At 47.2% G+C, this 18,397-nt stretch overlaps 1 protein-coding gene across 1 annotated transcript in view; it reads left to right on the forward strand.

The window, feature by feature from the left end:
- The first annotated feature begins 327 nt into the window (after positions 1 to 327).
- The window catches only part of LOC144107176 (uncharacterized), a 212,375-nt gene continuing 194,305 nt past the window's right edge, over positions 328 to 18,397 (forward strand). The window contains exon 1 of the mRNA XM_077640174.1: positions 328 to 2,032. Within this exon, the coding sequence (XP_077496300.1) occupies positions 464 to 1,822 (1,359 nt within the window). The 5' untranslated portion in view covers positions 328 to 463 and the 3' untranslated portion in view covers positions 1,823 to 2,032. The remainder of the gene's footprint in view (positions 2,033 to 18,397) is intronic.

Genomic DNA, 18,397 nt, shown 5'->3' on the forward strand with positions numbered 1-18,397 from the left:
AGGAAGGAAGGAAGGAAGGGAGCAGGCGGCGGCCCTGCCCAGGAGGCAGCCGCGGTCTCAGAACCAGCGAGTTGTGAGGCCCTTTCCCAGCGCAGATCGTTCGTCTCGAAGCGAAGTGCTTCTTTAGGGCGCTCACTGAGAACTCCGCGGCTGAGGCGCCATCTGTTAGTTTATAAATGCACCAGGACCGACAACTTTTTGGGTTGACGAAGCCAGGAAGTGCCGCGTTGATCGATAAGAAGATGGGGCGACCAGCGCGCGAGCGGTGAGGCGGATGGGGTTCTCGTCGGAGACCCGGAGAGGGGTGCGCAGCGCAGCGTTTAGCTCGACAGCAGGGGCGCATGGCGTCGGCGGCGGGGTATAAAACGGCGCCGTCCCGCAGGGCCCGGCCCGGTGCCAGTGCGCGGTCGGGCGGCAGGGCCGCCGTGACCCCGTCCTCGGACGTCGGCGCCGGACTGCCGGGATGAATAGCGCGGCGGTCATCGGGCGCCAGCTACGCCAACAGAACACGGGGCGCGCGGGAGCGGCCGCGGCCTCGTCGCTAACGGCGGCGGCCTCGGCGCGCGCTCGCGCCCCGTCCCACTGCAACCTGATCCCGGCGCAGACCCAGCAGCAGCTGCAGCAGCAGCAGCAGCAGGCGCACGCCGCCTCCGCGGGGGCGGCGGCGTCTCAGGAGAACAAGGACGAGTCTCCGGCCACCCGGTGGACCTGGAGCTGCGTCTGGGAGGCATGCAAGGCACTCTCGGGGGGCATCTTTCTTTTGGCCCTGGGCACGGCCATGTGCGTGGTGGGCTTTTTCGCCGAAGATTTGGCCACGTCGCCCGTGCCACGCCAGGGCAACGCCACCGCCGCGTCGGACGGTACGACCACGTCGGACGGCGAGGTGGCCACGACGCTCGTGGTGGACCGAAACCGCGAGTACCACCTGCACAACCTGTCGTTCGCGGGGCCGGCCATCATGGGCCTGGGCGGCATCTTCATCGTGGCCGCGTGCGTGCTCACCTTCGAGGCCAAGGAGCGGCCCCACCACCAGCGCGTCGTGCCCGTGGACGAGAAGAGGCCCTCCGCCGCAGAGGTACTCATCCCGGTGCTGGCCAAGACGCCCCAAGGCACTCACCTCACCGTGCCGGCCGTCTGGACCACGGCCGGGGGCGACCCGGGGCCCTCGGAGCCGCCCCGGACGCTCGTGCTCCCGGCCCCTCCCCCGCCCAGGGGCTCCAACACGACGTCGTCGCGCAGCAGTGCGACGGCGAGCGGCGGCGCCAGGCGAGCCAAGCGAGGCAGCCTGGCCGGCGCCAGCAGCGGCAGCGGGAGCAGCTCGCTCATCGCCACCAGAGGAGGGGGGACGAAGACGGCGCGAACGTCGCTCTCGTCCACCACCACGTTCCTGCTCAGCCCGCGCTACGAAGAACAGTTCCTGCCGTCGCCCGCGGACCTGCAGATCCAGGACCCGGACGGCTGCGACACGCCGGCCGACGAGTCGCTCTCCTCGGTGAGCATCGAACTCTACGCGCGATACTCGAGGATGGCGTCCCCGCGCCTCTTCGCGTCCGTCGAGAGCGACGGGCTCTCGGACTCTGACGACGACGACGACGCGGCGACGCCCGGCGCCTACGCGCCCGCAGGGGCCTTCGAAGACCAGGTGGTTCCGTTGCTGGGACGGTGCAGCCCGCAGGACTTGGTCTACCTGCCTCCGCCGCCGTCGGCGCGCTCCGGCGGCTCCAAGAGGTTCCCGCTTCTGCGCCAGTCGGCGTCCAACGCCGACGGCTGCAGCCGCGGACTCAACGGCAGGGCTTCCGCCGACGAGATGGTGCCCAGCTAGGAGCGCGCTTGTAACGCTGACCCGGTCTTCGGCCGCCCCGCGTGGGTGCCGAGTGTTTTCAGCCGCTGTTCGGAGCTACCCCTCCGCCACCCGTCTCTCGACCGGTCACAAGCCGCACTCCGGCGCTTGTCTCTCGTTTCCGCCGCGGACCCGTCTCGAAGGAAGCCGTGTGTCCTTCCTCCTCCACGCACCGAGGACGCACACTCAAAGGTCAGTGTATCCACGGAGCATTGACGCAGAGCACGCTCGTCTCAGCAGCGAGCTGACCAGCACTGTCAAGCGCACGTGCGAGATTTAAGCGATGGTTACGTTAGAGGAAGTTTCTTCTTTCCGTTATCCGACGTTGTGGCGCGCACGACTTATAGGAAGTTTCGTAACCCAGACACGAAAGTTTGTTCGGAGCACTGGTGTTCCGCAAGAGCATGATTCAAAGTTCTCGCTACTGTTGACATCTCTGTCGCGTAACAACACTTAATTCATGTAAGCCTGACTTGCTAGTTTCAGGCAGAAAAGCGTATAGTCTTGGAGACAGAGATAAAAGGAGAATAAATGTAACAGAAATTAACAGGAAAATTATCCCAGTTGCCATTTCCAAAAAACTTAGGTTTCAGCGTGTATGAAGGCAAAAAGAGGTTTGTTGCTCGGGCGGAACAGGATAAGCTGCGTATGATGCGAGACGCGGAAAATATATTAGAAGGGCTAAAAAGGTCACAGGTATCGCTCCAGAAGGCGTTATTGCATGAGAGGGAATTAGTTTGGCCTTTAAACAATTTTGGACGGTAAGGAGAAACCAGTGTTGAACTTGTATTCGTGTATAAATCCCACTGGAGCTGTGATAGTATGACGTGAAAAATATGGCCGTGTACGCACGTGAAGGCTGCCGCCTTGCCGAAAACCTGAAGGAACAAAACATAGTATTGCAATTTATCATACCTGAGTAAAGTTGCACTTAAATTGACTGAATAAGTCAAGTGGACTCAAAGAATGTCGCTTGTTATGCGATTACTACTTTGGTGGATAGCGACATCCGTTCTCTAACTATCGTATCATTATTGTCTAGCTATTCTGTAACTAATTTTTCTGTTCCCAAACTATTCTGTAAGCGGGAAGAAACCTATAGTTGAAACTCAGTCACATTGATTACATTTCATTGTTACTGATCCATTGGGGTCAAGTGGTCGCCAAACCATAATTGGATCCTCATTACGCTGAAATATATAATGCCATAATGCATCCATAAATTAATAATGTTTTATAATACCATATTCTTGATCTTTCATGTGAACAAAATAAGTAACAATTTCACTCTGATTTTAACTGAGTCAGTATTGTTGAATTATCTTGAGACACAGCCGAAGAACTGATCTCGATCACGAAATTGTTATTGTCTGCTTTTACGGCCATCGGATATTATGTATTACTTTGGCATGGACTACAACGGACCACCTTTTGTCAGTAAGGGGAGCCTTTTGTGCTTCGAGCGCTCAGTGGCATTTTCCAAACTTTACGTCTCATATCGTTCTCTTGGCTTGTCCCATTTCTACATTGGGTCGTTGGGGTTTATATCGGTAATATATAAGATTTATTAATGACTTGTGGGCCAGTAAATGATATGAAGAAAGAATGATAGCTTTCTTTAGGCGCGCAAAGCTTGTGCAATGATTTCTAAATTGAAAAAAATAAAAGTCTAACATTGCAGAATGATCACAAGCCTTGTAGCAAATCGTCGTGACAAAGGAACAAGCATAGCGTACAGCTGTCAGCTAAATGGTCAGCATGGGCTCTTGTTTTAAAGGCTCGAAATGTTAGAACATGAAGCAGTGGCGTCACTGATAGTTAGATTAGATATGCCTTACCAACAGCACCCCATCGGTACCACCGTGAAGCGTTCGTGCGTGCTAAAAATATGTTCTATGTTCTGTACATTGTCCTCCGTCTTCTGCTGTGGAAACACTGGCTTTTTATCTGTAACTGCCTCTAACTGTCCGCCATGTTTTTTAGTATGTACGGTCATGTACTAAATTTTACGGGGTGTGGTTGTGCAAAACGGAAATAATAAAGATTCTCGCGTTGCCTCACTACCGAGTCAGTAAGCATCCGCTTAGAGCGAAATGAAACATCCATGTCCCCTTATGTTACCAAGACGTTCAGTGAAACGATTTGCCTGACCAGACTAAATTTTTATCCCCGCATTCCGTAGACTTTTGTCTTTGAATATACATCAATTCATTCTATCCGTGTGGTGGAAGTTGGCATCTGAACTGGTCTAGTCTATTTGTCGAGGGGCTGCGCCTTTATCGAGGAATTTTTGTTCCTTTTATTCCCTTTTCCTCATCTGTAGGGTAGCCTATGAGTCACAGGTGTAAGTAACATCCGCGCGTTTACTTTATTGTCTATCCCATAACACTGTCATTAGCAAGAATTTGCCCAAGGCCTCCTGTCTTGCCACATTGGACGTAGGGATTCCTAATTCTTACGTATTATGGAAGAATCATTGCGAAAAACTGACAAGTGAGGAAAAGTTCTTTGAAGTTCTTTGTGATGTGTTTAATTTCACTGACAATAGAGTTTTTGCTTGGTCTTCGGACCGCTACACATGTCTGAAAAGACTCAATAGACGACACATGATATAGACTCAATGGTCAGCTCACGAATCGGGAAACAAGTTGCGACGTAACGAATGACAGCAGCTAAGAGTAGTCACCAGTCGGGTGAGTGGTACTTTTTTTCAGACCCTGAAGGGGACAATGATACTGATGTAGTGTGGTTTGTGGCTTTTTCTAAATAATTTAATTACACATCGCTGGCCAACAAAAAATAAGTCAGAAAAATAAAATTATTCATTTTTCTTCGAGATGGGCAAACGAACTAAAAGACTCGACATGAAAATCTGGCTATCACATATCCGACATTCTCTTCAATCGGATTTCAAAGATTCCCCCACATAGAATAATTCAACGTTCCCAACACTTCGCTACTTAAGGTCAATTCGTGCAGCGGTGGAAGCTCATTCATTTATACACATTGTCATACAATTGATTTTCGAAAAAAAAAACCAATCGAACATCTGCGGAAACTGCCGAAGGGGTGACAAACCGTCGAGCACGCAAGACGCAGCATAGATGAGGTCGGGATTAAGCGATTCGCTACACCATGGAAAGTGAGAACTGGGCAAAATCTTTGCCTTTGGGGAAAAAAAAAACATGGGCACTGTCCAACAGTTTCAGCTGGTAATTTTAACCCTCAGAACTTAGAAACACTAGCCGTTGTAAATTTGTACTGCGACTGTAGTATTGCAGTTATTATACTAGTCATTACAGGTAAACTTAACATGCTGTGCTGCAACGTGCATTTCTCCTTTATATTATTGGTCGAGTGCAACCGTTCATTTCAAATTCGCATCGACCCTAAATATCACTATTTGCCTATACCTACTTTTTTGTAGTTTGTTCACTTCTCAGCTAACCTATTGCGAAATGGGATATTGCAGGACAAAGCATAGCCCACACAGCCAGAGACAGCGGGGTAGGGTCAAATGAGCGCGTCGCTCACGAAAGTTGACACCCCGCCCACTGTCTCGAGATATTCGGCTAGACTGCCTGTCTGCGCCAGCTTTACAATAACCGGCGCTCTGAGTGTTCGGGAAAAGTACACAGAGCGCCCCAAATTAATTTACAACGGTGGCTTAACTGGACGAGTCGAGTGCCCGCCGTTTATAAAATAAGCCTGCCATCCTGTTGAGTGCTGGTGGTTGCGGACAACCGGTGAATTCCGGGATATGTAACGTGTTACGTATGTGTATTCTTCTGGTGCAACATACTGGCGAAGGTGCCGCATTTGGCGGCTTTTAGTCTGCTCAAAAATTGCAGTGCTGAACGAAATAGAAAATACCGACAAACTCATTTGTACATCCTGTAACTATTAGAAATTTCATGTTGGGTAACAACTAACCGATACCGGGCTGCATGCTCAACTGACTGAGTCAAGACAGCGACCGGGACATAGCTCGTGTAATAAAGATTTTTTTCCCTTCTAATAGCAAACATCTAACTTCGCTGCCTATTGTAACCGCGCATCTTCTAAATTAAAATAACCGCGTTTTGCGGTACAATATATTGCACTGAATCCGTTTTATGAACTTATTTCATTGTGACGAACTGTAATTAGGTCGCAATCATCTTAATTTCGGGATCAGCTTTCACTTTATTAGTTTCATGTCCACCAACTGAAACTAGCTGAGTTGGTACATAAATGCCGCGCGAAAACCACGAACACGTAAGGAAGAAACACCCACAGACACGAACAATCGTTGCACTGACAACTGATTTATTGCACCAATGAATAGTGAAATATAAAGGTCTCGTCGCGTATGCGGAATTGCGCACACAGAATACAGAAAGGAAGAAAGGCAAGTGAGAGCAATAAACTTAGATCGGACACATCCTATCTTGTAGTAGAGAAGAAGTCGTATTTTATCTAGGCAAGAAAATCCAAGCATCACTTGCGCAGTTATCGTGCCTTTTCCTTATAGTGCATAGTACGCTTCAAGAAGTTCACATGGGGTTTGATCTTCGCTTATGCCTATTGTCTTTGCACTGTCAAAATTCGGCGAACACTTCTTTCAGTACCTGCAATGCTCAAACAAGCGTACTTCCTCGCTGCTCTCTAAACTTCGTCCACGCTCCCTTAACCTCCCGTTGACGCATGTGCCAGTTTGGCCGACAAGCTTTCCCGCACGGCAGTGGTATCTCGTGTGCCACTCCTGACTGGCGCTGCACATAGAGCCTAGTATGTTTTCTTCCACATCCACCTTACATGGTATCTTTGGCGGAGACGAGGGCATAGTTTGGTGAACTTTTCCGGAGCCGAAAAAACGAGCGGTACGCCCAAACCATCTCACAACCTTCTTCAAGTTATGAGAAACTTTATATAGGTAGGGGACAACTTCCAGTCGTAATGTCCTTTCATCTTTCCTCGTCTTCAAGATGGTCGTACAATTCTTCACATTTTTTTCAGGAGGGTCTCGGCAACGGCCGTTATGAGCGACTGAGGGTAGCCTGAAGTCAAGATCCTTGCCGATTAAAGCTATTGAAGCCGGCCTGAATTTCATGTATGCTCGATTCGTCACGTGATGATACCAGTCACAAGTTCACTATACTTCTTTTTATAACATTTGAATGTGCAGAATCATAATGCAATAGTTGCTTTTGTACACGCGGTGCTCTACGCGCCTTCTGGATGCTGCCTTAAGATTTCACCATGCCGTAGTGCAATAATTTAGTTGTGAGTGCAGCGATCTTCATTGTCTGTGAGAGTTTCGTCCTTATGTGATCGTGATTTCTGCACTGCAGTTATGTTCCAAGAATGTGATAAACTTGCCGAAAAGCTGGTTTTACTGGAACTAGCCTGTAGTTGTGAACGCAGGTCACCCCTCCCACTTTGCGAGAACCCTCTCTGTGGTAGTTGGTGGTGCTGAAGAACAACCGCAAAACTTATTTCCAATGTTCGTGTATGCTCATAACAATGGTTTCTTCCGGGCTTTTATCTTCCACAAGCTGAAGCAATCCAACCAACCGAACCACACAACCATTTTGGCGTTTACAGGGAAAGTACCTGACAACAGCCTATGGGAATGTCTGTTTTTGAGATGTTTTTATTTACAAATTTCCCTGACAAAGAATATAGGCGCGCTTTTTGTCGATAGAGAAAAAAAAAAGCAAAAAATGCTGACCGGAGTGCCTTTATAGGCGTTTGAAAAGTTTATAAATTTCAGGACAACGTAGGAACAGTGTTGCACGATATGTTCTACAGCGTAATACAAAAGCAGCTGCTGCTTAGGCGCGGTTGGAAGGAGCGCCTGTAGTAGAATTTAGAGCAAGAAAAAAAGAGAAGAAACTTAATTTACTAACATTTCGGGCACAATTTTATTCCATTAAAGCTTCGCTACACGGCATCAGCACCCTTTCATTCTTTCTTCCTGACCTGTGTGTGTACTGTATCAGAGTTAGAGCTGAGAAACCAACTAACCGTACATAACGCGCTTTCACGCATATGATAGTGGCTGGTCAAATAGTGGGCGGCTGTTTTTTCAGGCTTTTTTTCTCACAAGTAGTGTTTCTTGGAGACCACATTCATTTGCATATTTGATTTGCCATCGAAATAATGTTTGTAATTTTGATTTATTTTGAACACGCTCTACAGCCCCCTGCCGAACATTTCTTTCCGTTTAGCGTCCTTGCTTGCGTATTTGTACATGTTTCGTAGAGTCGTTTCGCCCGTCTACACTCTAAACACAAATACACCCATATTGGAGTAAAAAGAGAGTCTACTCCTTTTTTATTCCTTTGTGTTTAGAGTGTATTGAGTGCAGCGACAAGTGGTGGGCCGTTCTCTTTCTCCGCTCCGGCTTTCACCCCTAGTTCAGTCAATGCTTTCACCGCTAGAAGCACATTCTCGCAGATATTGCACGTCGCAGCCTCCGCATCTCAGAGGATTAGTCTTGGTGCCGCTGTCTCTCAGCGTGTTTTCTGACTTCTCGTCCCAACTTTTCTGCGCAGTAGGCTCTTCCTGAGTTCTTGCACGGCGTCTGCAGCGCGTGGCCAGACTGCACGCTAGACTCAGACGCCTTCCCACCTCGCCTGGACGAAGGAAATCTTTCTAATGGCCGGATTAACCGTTAATGCTTCTTCACTGCCCAGCGCGACTGCGGTGTAGAAGACATTCCGTATGCAGCCTCTTCCGTGCTTTTACCAGCTTTTCTGGCCGGCTATCCTACTTGCGTATGTGCAAAGAGAAAACTGAGAATATAAAAAAAAACGAAAGCCTTCTCTGGGCCTGGAAGAGCTTAAGACTGAAATGGGAGTCTCATCTGCAGCCTCATGATCTTGGAAAGAAGAGCTCGAATTAAAGGCCGGCTATAATTTCAGGCCCGGTATATTGCCTTGCGGTTTGCTTTATCCGGTTTTGCTTAAGTGATATTTCTGCGGGTATACTTAACTGATGCTTCGCGCGATGTTCTGAGAGTGTGCTGAACTTGTGCCTTCGCACCTTCCGTCCAACCAGAATAAAAATGAGAAAAAGAGCTCAGCTTACTTCCATTGCTCCTTTGAAAGCAAATGGACATTTTAGGAGTACACGTGAAATGCCTATCATCCATGCCCTTCGCGTATGTGAAATGTACTAAAAATGTCTGCAACGAGTACTCGGGAGTTACAGTCCTCCTTACAGGCAGAGAGGAAATACCAGTCAGAAAGGGTATACCAGCCACGGAGACATCACCGCTTCGTTTTCACTCCCTGTATGATGAGCCAGAAATCTTCAGAATGTTTCATTACTAGGATCAAGCTTAGGAGTCATTATTATGGGACAACTTCGCCACCCCAGATTTGTTGATAAAGTTATCCTGCTAAGTATCTTAGAGTAAGAATCCTGGAATGAGGGCATTGAGTGGGCTTTAAAGCTATTCTGTAGGAAAGTCACGCCCAACAGTAAGAGAAGGGAGCACTAGTTTACGAGAGGTAATGACGCATGGGATGCTGAAAGTGAGTACGTCTCTGGGCCAATGAGAGAGCAAATACGCACCTTGAGAAATAAGTTGGCAGGACAGTAAGAATAGGTTAAAGTTCGTTGGACAGGTACTACCGAGTTATAAACAGCAGATGGACAATACCCATTAAAAAGAATGTTTGCTACCGCTGCTTCCTGCTAGTGCTAACTGGGACCAAAATATGGAGGCCAATAACATGTCTTCAAAAAAAAAAATTGACGGACTGATAAATTTCATGAGAAGGAAACGCAAAGGGGTCTGCCCGAGTAGCTGTTCTGTTAGACTGAAGAACGCGCAGTGGGCTATAAAAATAAAAAAAATGATAGAGGAACGCTACGAGTACGAAGAAGGGATCTTTTGGTGTGAGTAAGACAACAACGTAGAGTGCAGTATACACTGTCTGAAATCAGTGCTATGCACTCTTGAATAAACACGTCAAAACCTACGGACGCATTTTTCAAGGTAATGAAACAGTCACATCAGTCTCGAAAAATGAGCTCTCACGAAGTGTTATATTCGGCACGCACGCATATGTTGTGATGGGGAAGCACGTCAGCTCAGCTGTCGCCCCTATATTAATTAAGAATTGGGCGAGGAAAACTTCATGGCTTCTTGCTTTTTATTGCTAATGGCAAAACCTAGAGATCTTGCCGAGCGACCGTGAGCGCGTACAGTTAATGAGAGTCGTTTTCAGACTTCTAGAAAAAAAGTGTAACGAGTGAACGCCTCAAGCTGCCAAACGAGGACGCGTGTTAGCACGAGAAAGATGGAAAAGAAAGAAAATGAATGGAGATAACGTTAATGATTAAGAGGGAAATAAAACCACTCCTCTGCCTCTACAATTTCTGACTTGCGAACTTTGACTATTCCTCCGTGGAACACAGCGTCTGGATTTCCCTTCGCCGTATAGGATGAGAAGGGAGAGCGGTAGGCAGGCACACAGAACAAACAAACGTTTGCTCAGAGGCGTGGAAGTAATTACTCTCGCGGACACCTCTGCTGCTGTCACGGTGCACGTCATTGTATGGATTCCCGTGCACAAATAAAAAAAACCTGTCCATCCTCCTCCGGGGTCACCGTTTAGGCAGAGTTCCTGAACTTCGTCCCCATTTTCTCCCTATTTTCGTCCCTTCGCAAACACGACGCAGTCCCGGCTTCCCTAACAGCATTCCTTGCGTGGGCGACGTCGGGCTCTTCAAACAACCTCCAGCAGCCCCTGTCCTTTGCAGTCCTCGCGTCTGGTCACTCCTCCCTTCCTTTCACACCGCGCACAGTGCGAAACTTTTCTTCTGGAATCCCCATACATTTTTTTTATCCTCTTTAATTGTAACCTCTCTTCCAACCTACACTCGCCACTTTCTTTGTTCCCAGGCAGAAAGTTGTCTCTACTCTCGCCCCGTCTTCCGCACAGACTCCCTCTAAGTCTATTCTTCGTAGGAACTAAAGCTGGCGGAAAACTTCCCAGCTGGCCAAGTCTGCCCCCGTACTCGATGGCGAGAGGCTTCACAACAATGCGCTATAGTTCGGTCTTCAAAGCTTTGGCTCGCGCGACGAAGAGCCCCTAATCGTTGTTGATGCCCCTCGTGAAGGTGGATTGTTAAAAGAAGCGAGATCAATGGCGATTCATAGCTTCGTTTTGTTTGAAAGAATGAAGCCATGTGGACCTTTAGTGAGCTCGGATTCCAAGAAACTTATGATCGTAAAAAGGCATCACTGCATTTTGGTCGGACTTGAAGAAGACGAAATAAACATTAGTTATGAGAACCGAAAGCGGTTGGTTTCCTTTTTAATGCCACCACTGCAGACGAAAATTGCCGTTTGCGCTCTCTTATGGCCAACCAGAGGACGCTGTAACTTTTCAACGTCTGTAAGCTCTGAGACGTGCTTGTGTGTTTGTAGTAAAAGAAAAGAATATTGATAAGCATAGTGATGCATAAAAGAAGTACCCGACCGAGCAACCAAAATTATTCGTCGCTACGAAGAGTAGTATCTCTTGTCAGTTTACATGGAACAAATTTGCAGCTTTTTTTCGCATTTCCGCTCCAATACTGCCCAGAGCAGTGCTAAGGTTTTCTTTTCTTCTTTTTCTGGGTGGTTCACAAGACTGGTTTAGTTTGGCTTATGTAGTTTAACGTCCCAAAGCGATTAATGCTATGAGGGACGCCGTAGTGAAAGGCTCCGGAAATTTCGACCACTTGCGGTTCTTTAACGTGCACTGACATCGCACAGTACATGGGCCTCTATAGTTTCGCCTCCATCGAAGTTCAATAGATCAAATCTTCCTTTTTTATTTACGCGATTTCGCATGGGTAGCTTAGCTTATTGTTTGAAAAAGCAGTCTGAATCACAGAATAAAAGGGCACATCTTGATATTAGTAGGAGAACGCAGAACGATGGTGGGAACGACCTTTTGCGTTGCCTATCTCAAAAAAAGCCAAAGCCTGTGCGATCGCCGTTGTAAAAGCAAGAAAGTCTAAGGATTGTTTTGTACCTCACGTGGGTAGACTTTAATCACTTGAGGCAAGGATTTCCTTCTTGCATTCTTGCAACTTCAGTTCTAGTAGGCGAGAAACTTTGACGTTAACCAGTGCGCGTGATTGGAACAAGATTTAAAGGCTAGTGCTTTTTGGAGAGAAAAAAAAAATTAAAGAATGATTCGCGAATGCGAAATAAAATGAAGAGCGTTCGCTAAGTTCTTTTGACTTATGCTTTCGACAAATTCGGATACTAACGTGTACATCACGAAAAGACGATTGGTTTGGTAATACCAGAATCCCTCTGCGACCACTGATTCGCTCGCCAAGCCCCTCCGAAGATCGCCTTCATTACGGCTTCGAGGACCACAGGTCATCGATAAGACTCTCTCAAACATAACAGGCTTCCACTAGACTAAGAACTTTGTGCGCCAAATCTTGCCAATTCGTTTTCCACCCGTCCGAACCCTCTGTGCCAGACGGGTGGGCCACAATTTTGTGACCAATGGCGACCCCCAAGTGGCACCAGCTTCAGCACTCGCTCAGACGGTACATATATAAGGGAACGCAAGCATAAGGAATAAAACGGGCCGCCGTGCCGGCCCGACGTCTGCGCGCGCGCGCGGACACGCGATGGACGGTCGCATGTTGCTGAACTTAGATCTCCGGCCACCATCTTGAAATCTCGGATGGACAAGAAACTTGCGAATGCGAGTAGTAAGCAAACCTCCGAGCTTGTTTGGCATGCGCCGGCGTGATCATAAAAAAGTAGCGCTGCCTTACGCTTAAGAACATTCTCACAATTTTATGTGGTCATCCCAGAGTGCAGGTGTACCACGCGCGTTATTGCATGTATTCCGGCAGACACAGCAGTTTGTTCGCCACACTTTTGTGGCAGGGGTTCACGGTGTGTCAGAGGCTGTGACATCGCTATCAGGACACAAGTGCAAAGAGAAGTTATTGTAGTTCCCTGAAAAATACTATATGGGAGTTACGATAGGTCGTCTCATGAGTCCACACGGGCTTCGGTCCGACAAAAATGATGTTGAGCTTTTCTGATGGGCCCCGTATCCCCGGTAAAAATGTTAGCTGAACCAGTTTACGAGAATTTCAGCCCATCCACACTGCACAATCCAAGACAACCTCGTTTGTCCAGAAGCTGGGCCGCCAGCAATACGGGGACGAGACTTGGGAAAAACCATACAAACACTGACACTAAATGCGCAAAACATTCGCTGGTCAGAGCGGAGTTTCTTTCAAACGATGCATGAAGGCGATTTACCGCCCTGAGGGATTGTGGCAGAGGCACCTTTGCGAACAGACATAGCCTGCAAAGCCAGCTCACGGCTTTAAGAGCAATTTGAACTATTCGCAGTAGAATGCCTGCAGGCTTTGTTCGAGGTTCCACCGGATGGCCAGTGAGGCCACTAACCAGGATATAGGCGGTCTTTATCGCTATACCCTTAGGACGATATTGTTTCGGCCATCTAGGAGATCATCATGAGCATGGTCAGGGTTACCACTACATATGGGAGTGGACCTTACTGCCAAAGCCTGCCTTAAACTTCCAGACGCGTATTAGTCGTCTGGTCTGGTAAGGTCGGTGGCCGCGTTTGGGTCTGGCAACAAGTCTTTTGTGTAGGCTGTGGAACTGCTCTTTGTGAGGTAAGTTTGCGAACTTGCATTAGGAAGGTCTAGGGAAATTATATCAGTTATGTGTACTTAAACGTTCACCTGACTTAGAGGGTCTGGTAACATTAATAGACCTGCAATTCGTTGTACCATATGTCTGATGTTAACGGTAGCTTAGCGTGGTGTTTCAAATACATCGATAAAGGGTTCAGTTTTGCTTGCTGAATTTCATTGGTTTCACAGAAATAAAATTCGTACTATGCTCACCGATTTAGTCCCTCTTTGAGACTCTTCACTGCTCGTCATCGACTATAAAACCTTGCGCTAGAATATGATAATCCGCAGATTAACTTCACCCCTTGGTGATGTCTCTTAACGGCCTTCCTATTTGTTGACCGCACTCAAGGAACTGCATTCACGCTGATAAGTACGCCGTTATAAAAACTGGCGCTTATATTTGACCGCTTCATATTGTTGCAGTTCTCTTCAATTCTCAGATCAGCCTCAACTTCTAGGGACCTCATTGCGAATGATTTGAACAAAACTTAGTCGTCGATATGGCGACAGAATTGGCGCGGCGATCGCCTCGCGTCGGAAGGCATGAGAGCTTTATAGTAAGAACTGCTTGCCTAGATTTTCGGTTACACCTGATTGCTGACCAAACGAAGTGGTGGAGGGTGCTCTTCCGAGATGATATTAACAAACTTCGTTCAGGACCTAAATGCATCAGCAGATTTTAAAGGAATTGCCTTAAGGCTCAACTCGGCGTCGTCCCGTTGGCGTTCAGCGTTGTATCGCGAAACTCCGGATTTGTTGAAAAGTCCTGACGTCACACGTAGAGCAGCGAATTTGAGAAGTAATCAAAGGGTTGCATGAATTGCGACTACATGGTCGCAACATTAGTCAGACGTCAGTACGACATGTAGGCCTGAAAAGTAAATTGACTGCGGTGAAAAGAAAATTGGGCTAGGCAGCGGCGAATCAAAACCCTGTCCCTTGAACTGCGAGTCCGACATGTTACCCCTAGGCCTCACAGGCAGGCTCGTATGGCGTGGATAAATCGGGGTTTTATATCTATGTCGTGTGATCTTTCGCATAATGTGGTATCTTACGACTGTGTGCTAATGTGTATGCTAATTTTCTTTGACTATATAAATTTGTTTCTCTGTTACTTTGCCTAGTTTTCTCAATTTTGTTTGCCTTTTCATATGTATGACCGTCGTACACTATGTATCCCCCCCCCCCCCCCCTTATGTAATGTCCCTACGAGACCCTTAAGGGTTAATAAATGATGATGATGATGATGATATGATGATGATGATGATGATGATGTGCGTGATTAAAGGGCACTCATTATAGAAGAAGCGATTAAGCTAGTAGCAAGGTGCGTGTCGTTGAGGGATGAGTGCGCGCACGACTGCATGCTTGTGTCAGCTGACATTCGTCACGTGATGTCATGTGATCTGGTAACATCAGTAGAGCATGTGGTCCGGTAATATGCTAATCATATGAAGTGTAGTAACTGACGGGACCCATTAACGCCATCGCGTCATACCCTTAAAGCCGGAGCTTAAATGTCCCGCAATTATTTTCTTTGGAATGTGAATCATTGACGGGGCACCACCCAGTTTTTTTATTTGGAGATAGAAAAAAATCCCGGCCGTTTTTAAAGCTCCCTTTTTTGGTGGCTTTTCTAAGAACCTTTACCGACAGCCAATACTCGCAACCCGCCAGCGTTAACCTTCAGTTCACCCTCAAAATTAAAAAAAATAAAGGCTACGCACCACCAACTGGTGTCCAAGGGCCAATTTTAAGACGTACGCCTATGCCGGAACATGCGCCATCGTCTATTGTTGGACGTCCCAGCCGAGCCCCGCTCGCTCGACGTCATGCCCGTTGGCAACGTAGAAGGGCTCTCGTCATTAACGGCCCAATGCTAACGGCCTCCCGGTAACAGCGGTAGCACCCGTGTTAGCAGCAGCCATGAATCCCTCATTAACCTCAATCACTGCACGCGCCGCTCATCGCGAACAGAAAGTTCCCGTTTCCGAAACACTGCGCTCGAAGAGATTAAAAATGCCGACGATAAAAATCGTTAGCTTTTTATCGCATTTTTTTACTAGCCCATCCATGTTACACAATTTTTTTTTTAAATTGCTTTAACTCGCTTATGTGTGGAAACGAGCTCGGGCACTGAGCCGTAAAATATTCTGATTTTTTTTTCGTCGCCCTATACAGCGTCTCATGTTCGATCATGATTGAACTGATTAAAGCCCTTTGCCGATGGCGAAAGTGCGTCTTTACTGCGCGCATATTTCGTTGATCCTATTTGAGAACAGTAACACCTTCCCCTTTTTTCATTTTTCTTTTAAATGGATCTTTTCTAAGAATCGCGACTTTCCTTAAAAATGCGTTCATAAGGGTCGCGTTAAGGAAAGTGGACGGAGGTGTATATAGAGGCACTGCTCCGTCTTAAAGACGAAATGAGCTGTTTCTTGCGATAAAAAGTATTTAGGCTTTTTGTTCGGCTTCGTGTCGGCCTCCGTCATTTCCTCGACTCTTTTTTCCATAGCATAGCCTGCATATTTATCACAATTTTTTTCTCCTTTTCAGCGTACGCACATCCGCGCGAAAACACGCTTAGTGCTGGTCTTCGAATTAAAAAGAAGTTTGGTCCTCGTGTGATGGGACGACAGGGCTTTAAAATCAAGCTGCCCTTTCTAGCTGTTTACATTCGTTATCGTGTCAGAGGTTTTGAAGCTCCCGAAAGATTTTCTCCCGACAGGTTGCTTCATGCGTGCCAAATGTTAATTGGCTTGGCGTTTTGCACGAATACTGCATAAAAAAGTCGATAGTTGCGAATTTAGAATTTTAGTTTTCTACTCTGCATCACCAGGCAACGTTTCCAATGTGTTATTGGGCTGTGTGCTAGTCTTATTTTTTCACATGGGTGTACCTGCGGACAAATGCCTTCAACACTAACAACGAATACGTTTGAACGAGTTAACAGGTTAGGACTAGTTTTTACCTTTCCTTCGTTTAGAAACCCTAAGAGGCATAGTTTCTGGCGCTGAGTGCTAACACATTAACCTAATCGCAATGCTTTCGTGTAAGTTTGGTATTCATGCTTTTAATCGTGGGCGGAGATAAAAGCATTGTAATGTAACGACTCCATGTCAACATTTGTCATCAGAGCATGCGGTACGGTGCAATTTTGAATCCTCAGATTAGGACAACTTATTACTAAACTAGTTGTAGGATTAGACTGTACTAGAAACCATTTCTTGCTAGTATGGAGGATAGTTAAACGAATCAAGATTTAGATCATGCTGCCGGTGTTTAATTTAAAACCTCGTTAACAACGAAGCCATCGGCTCAACAACACCTGTAAAAAGGGCTTGCTGCAGAATATAATAATAGGTAGTTTAAGCAGCGCTTTTTGCGTTGCGACGAACTTAAAATAACACCTAGGACAACTTAACCCAAGTTTTGTTTCTAGTAAAAAATTGATTTGTACCTATTTCCGTGTATGTTAACGTTTGCCTAGCAGCCATAGATCTACTCAGTGCTGATAAAATAAATTCAAGGCTTATCGCCCCATTCGACTGACATCGTGACGTCAACAACGACACTATAAACGCAAATACGCTTATATGGAAGTAAAAAAAAAAGGAGTAAGGTCTCCGCTAGCAAACTTTCTTTCATGAAAGGGAGTGCGTTAGAGGACAAATTACTGTCTTTTTACTCTTTTCCGTTTAGAGTGAACACACGTATTCAACCATTCGGTTAATCTTTGGGTTCTTCAATTCATCACTGGAACACGCGTCCACAGGACTGCTGAACATGGCTGCACTCAATGAAAAAGGCAATAGGAACGCCTCAACAATTTCTTTCGGCGCTCCTGAGCACACTATTCTGTGCTCATTTGAACCAGCCCAACCCATTTATAACAAAGAACAGCACGGCTGAAAGTTTTCTAGGTGCACTGGTGGCTGCAGTAATTTCCACACCACGGAGGCGACCAAAAAGATAATCTTCTCGCCAGTCTGTAGGCGTTCAGTGACAAACTGAAGGCTGTTGTCTTCACATCCCCGTACTTCGCACCCTTGAATGCCAGCAGGCCGCTTCGTGGCTTCCATGTTCTGAAAACTGCTTCAGAAACCTGTACGTAGAAGTTTGAATTGCTATCTAATTACGGAGTTAATTCGAATCAATGATAAACATTCACGTCAGAAGGAAGAATGAAAGCAAGGGCAGTGTAATTTCAAGATTCTTTTTTGTTTCGTTTTATTTTTGAATTATTTTCCGGTGTTCTGACTAAGTCTCCAGCAAAAGCTAGCACGTTGCATCACTTCGTTCATTGACAAGTTCAAAGAATAAAAATAGGATAGAATCCGAATAGAAATATTTCGTTATAGGCCCGTCAGCGTCGACCTATTCATGGTCCACTCCTGTGAAAGCAGCATCTTTGCCCAATGACATACATTCGTTTCGTTGCCCTTGTTCGCTACAGGGTATAATTCGTTGCATCCGAGATCGTTATAATCGGGCTTCATTGCGAAGCGCTTGCGGAGCACGGGGCCTTCCTTCTGGCTGAGTCTCGTCTGCTCACCTCCATAGCCGGGGCAAACCAGCTCGGCTATCGCGCATTCATTTCCGGCTCTCTCCCTGCTTGACTATCGGAGGATGAAAGGGAAGGGGGTGAAAGGGTTGTGGTGGTGTGGTGTGTGTGTGGGGGGGGGGGGGGGGGGGGGTTGAAATATCTGGTCAGGAGAGACGCGTCCTTCCGTTGATCACGCGGTCATTATTGCATCCGACGGACGCGGCCGCATCGCTCGCCGGAATGTCCGTCATTGCGCCCACAGCGACGACGAGGGGGGGGGGGGGGCTTGTTGGGGGAAGCACCGTTGGAATGCTCGTCGC

The sequence above is a fragment of the Amblyomma americanum genome, chromosome 10, assembly GCF_052857255.1.
Source record: "Amblyomma americanum isolate KBUSLIRL-KWMA chromosome 10, ASM5285725v1, whole genome shotgun sequence".
Taxonomy (NCBI): Eukaryota; Metazoa; Arthropoda; class Arachnida; order Ixodida; family Ixodidae; genus Amblyomma; species Amblyomma americanum.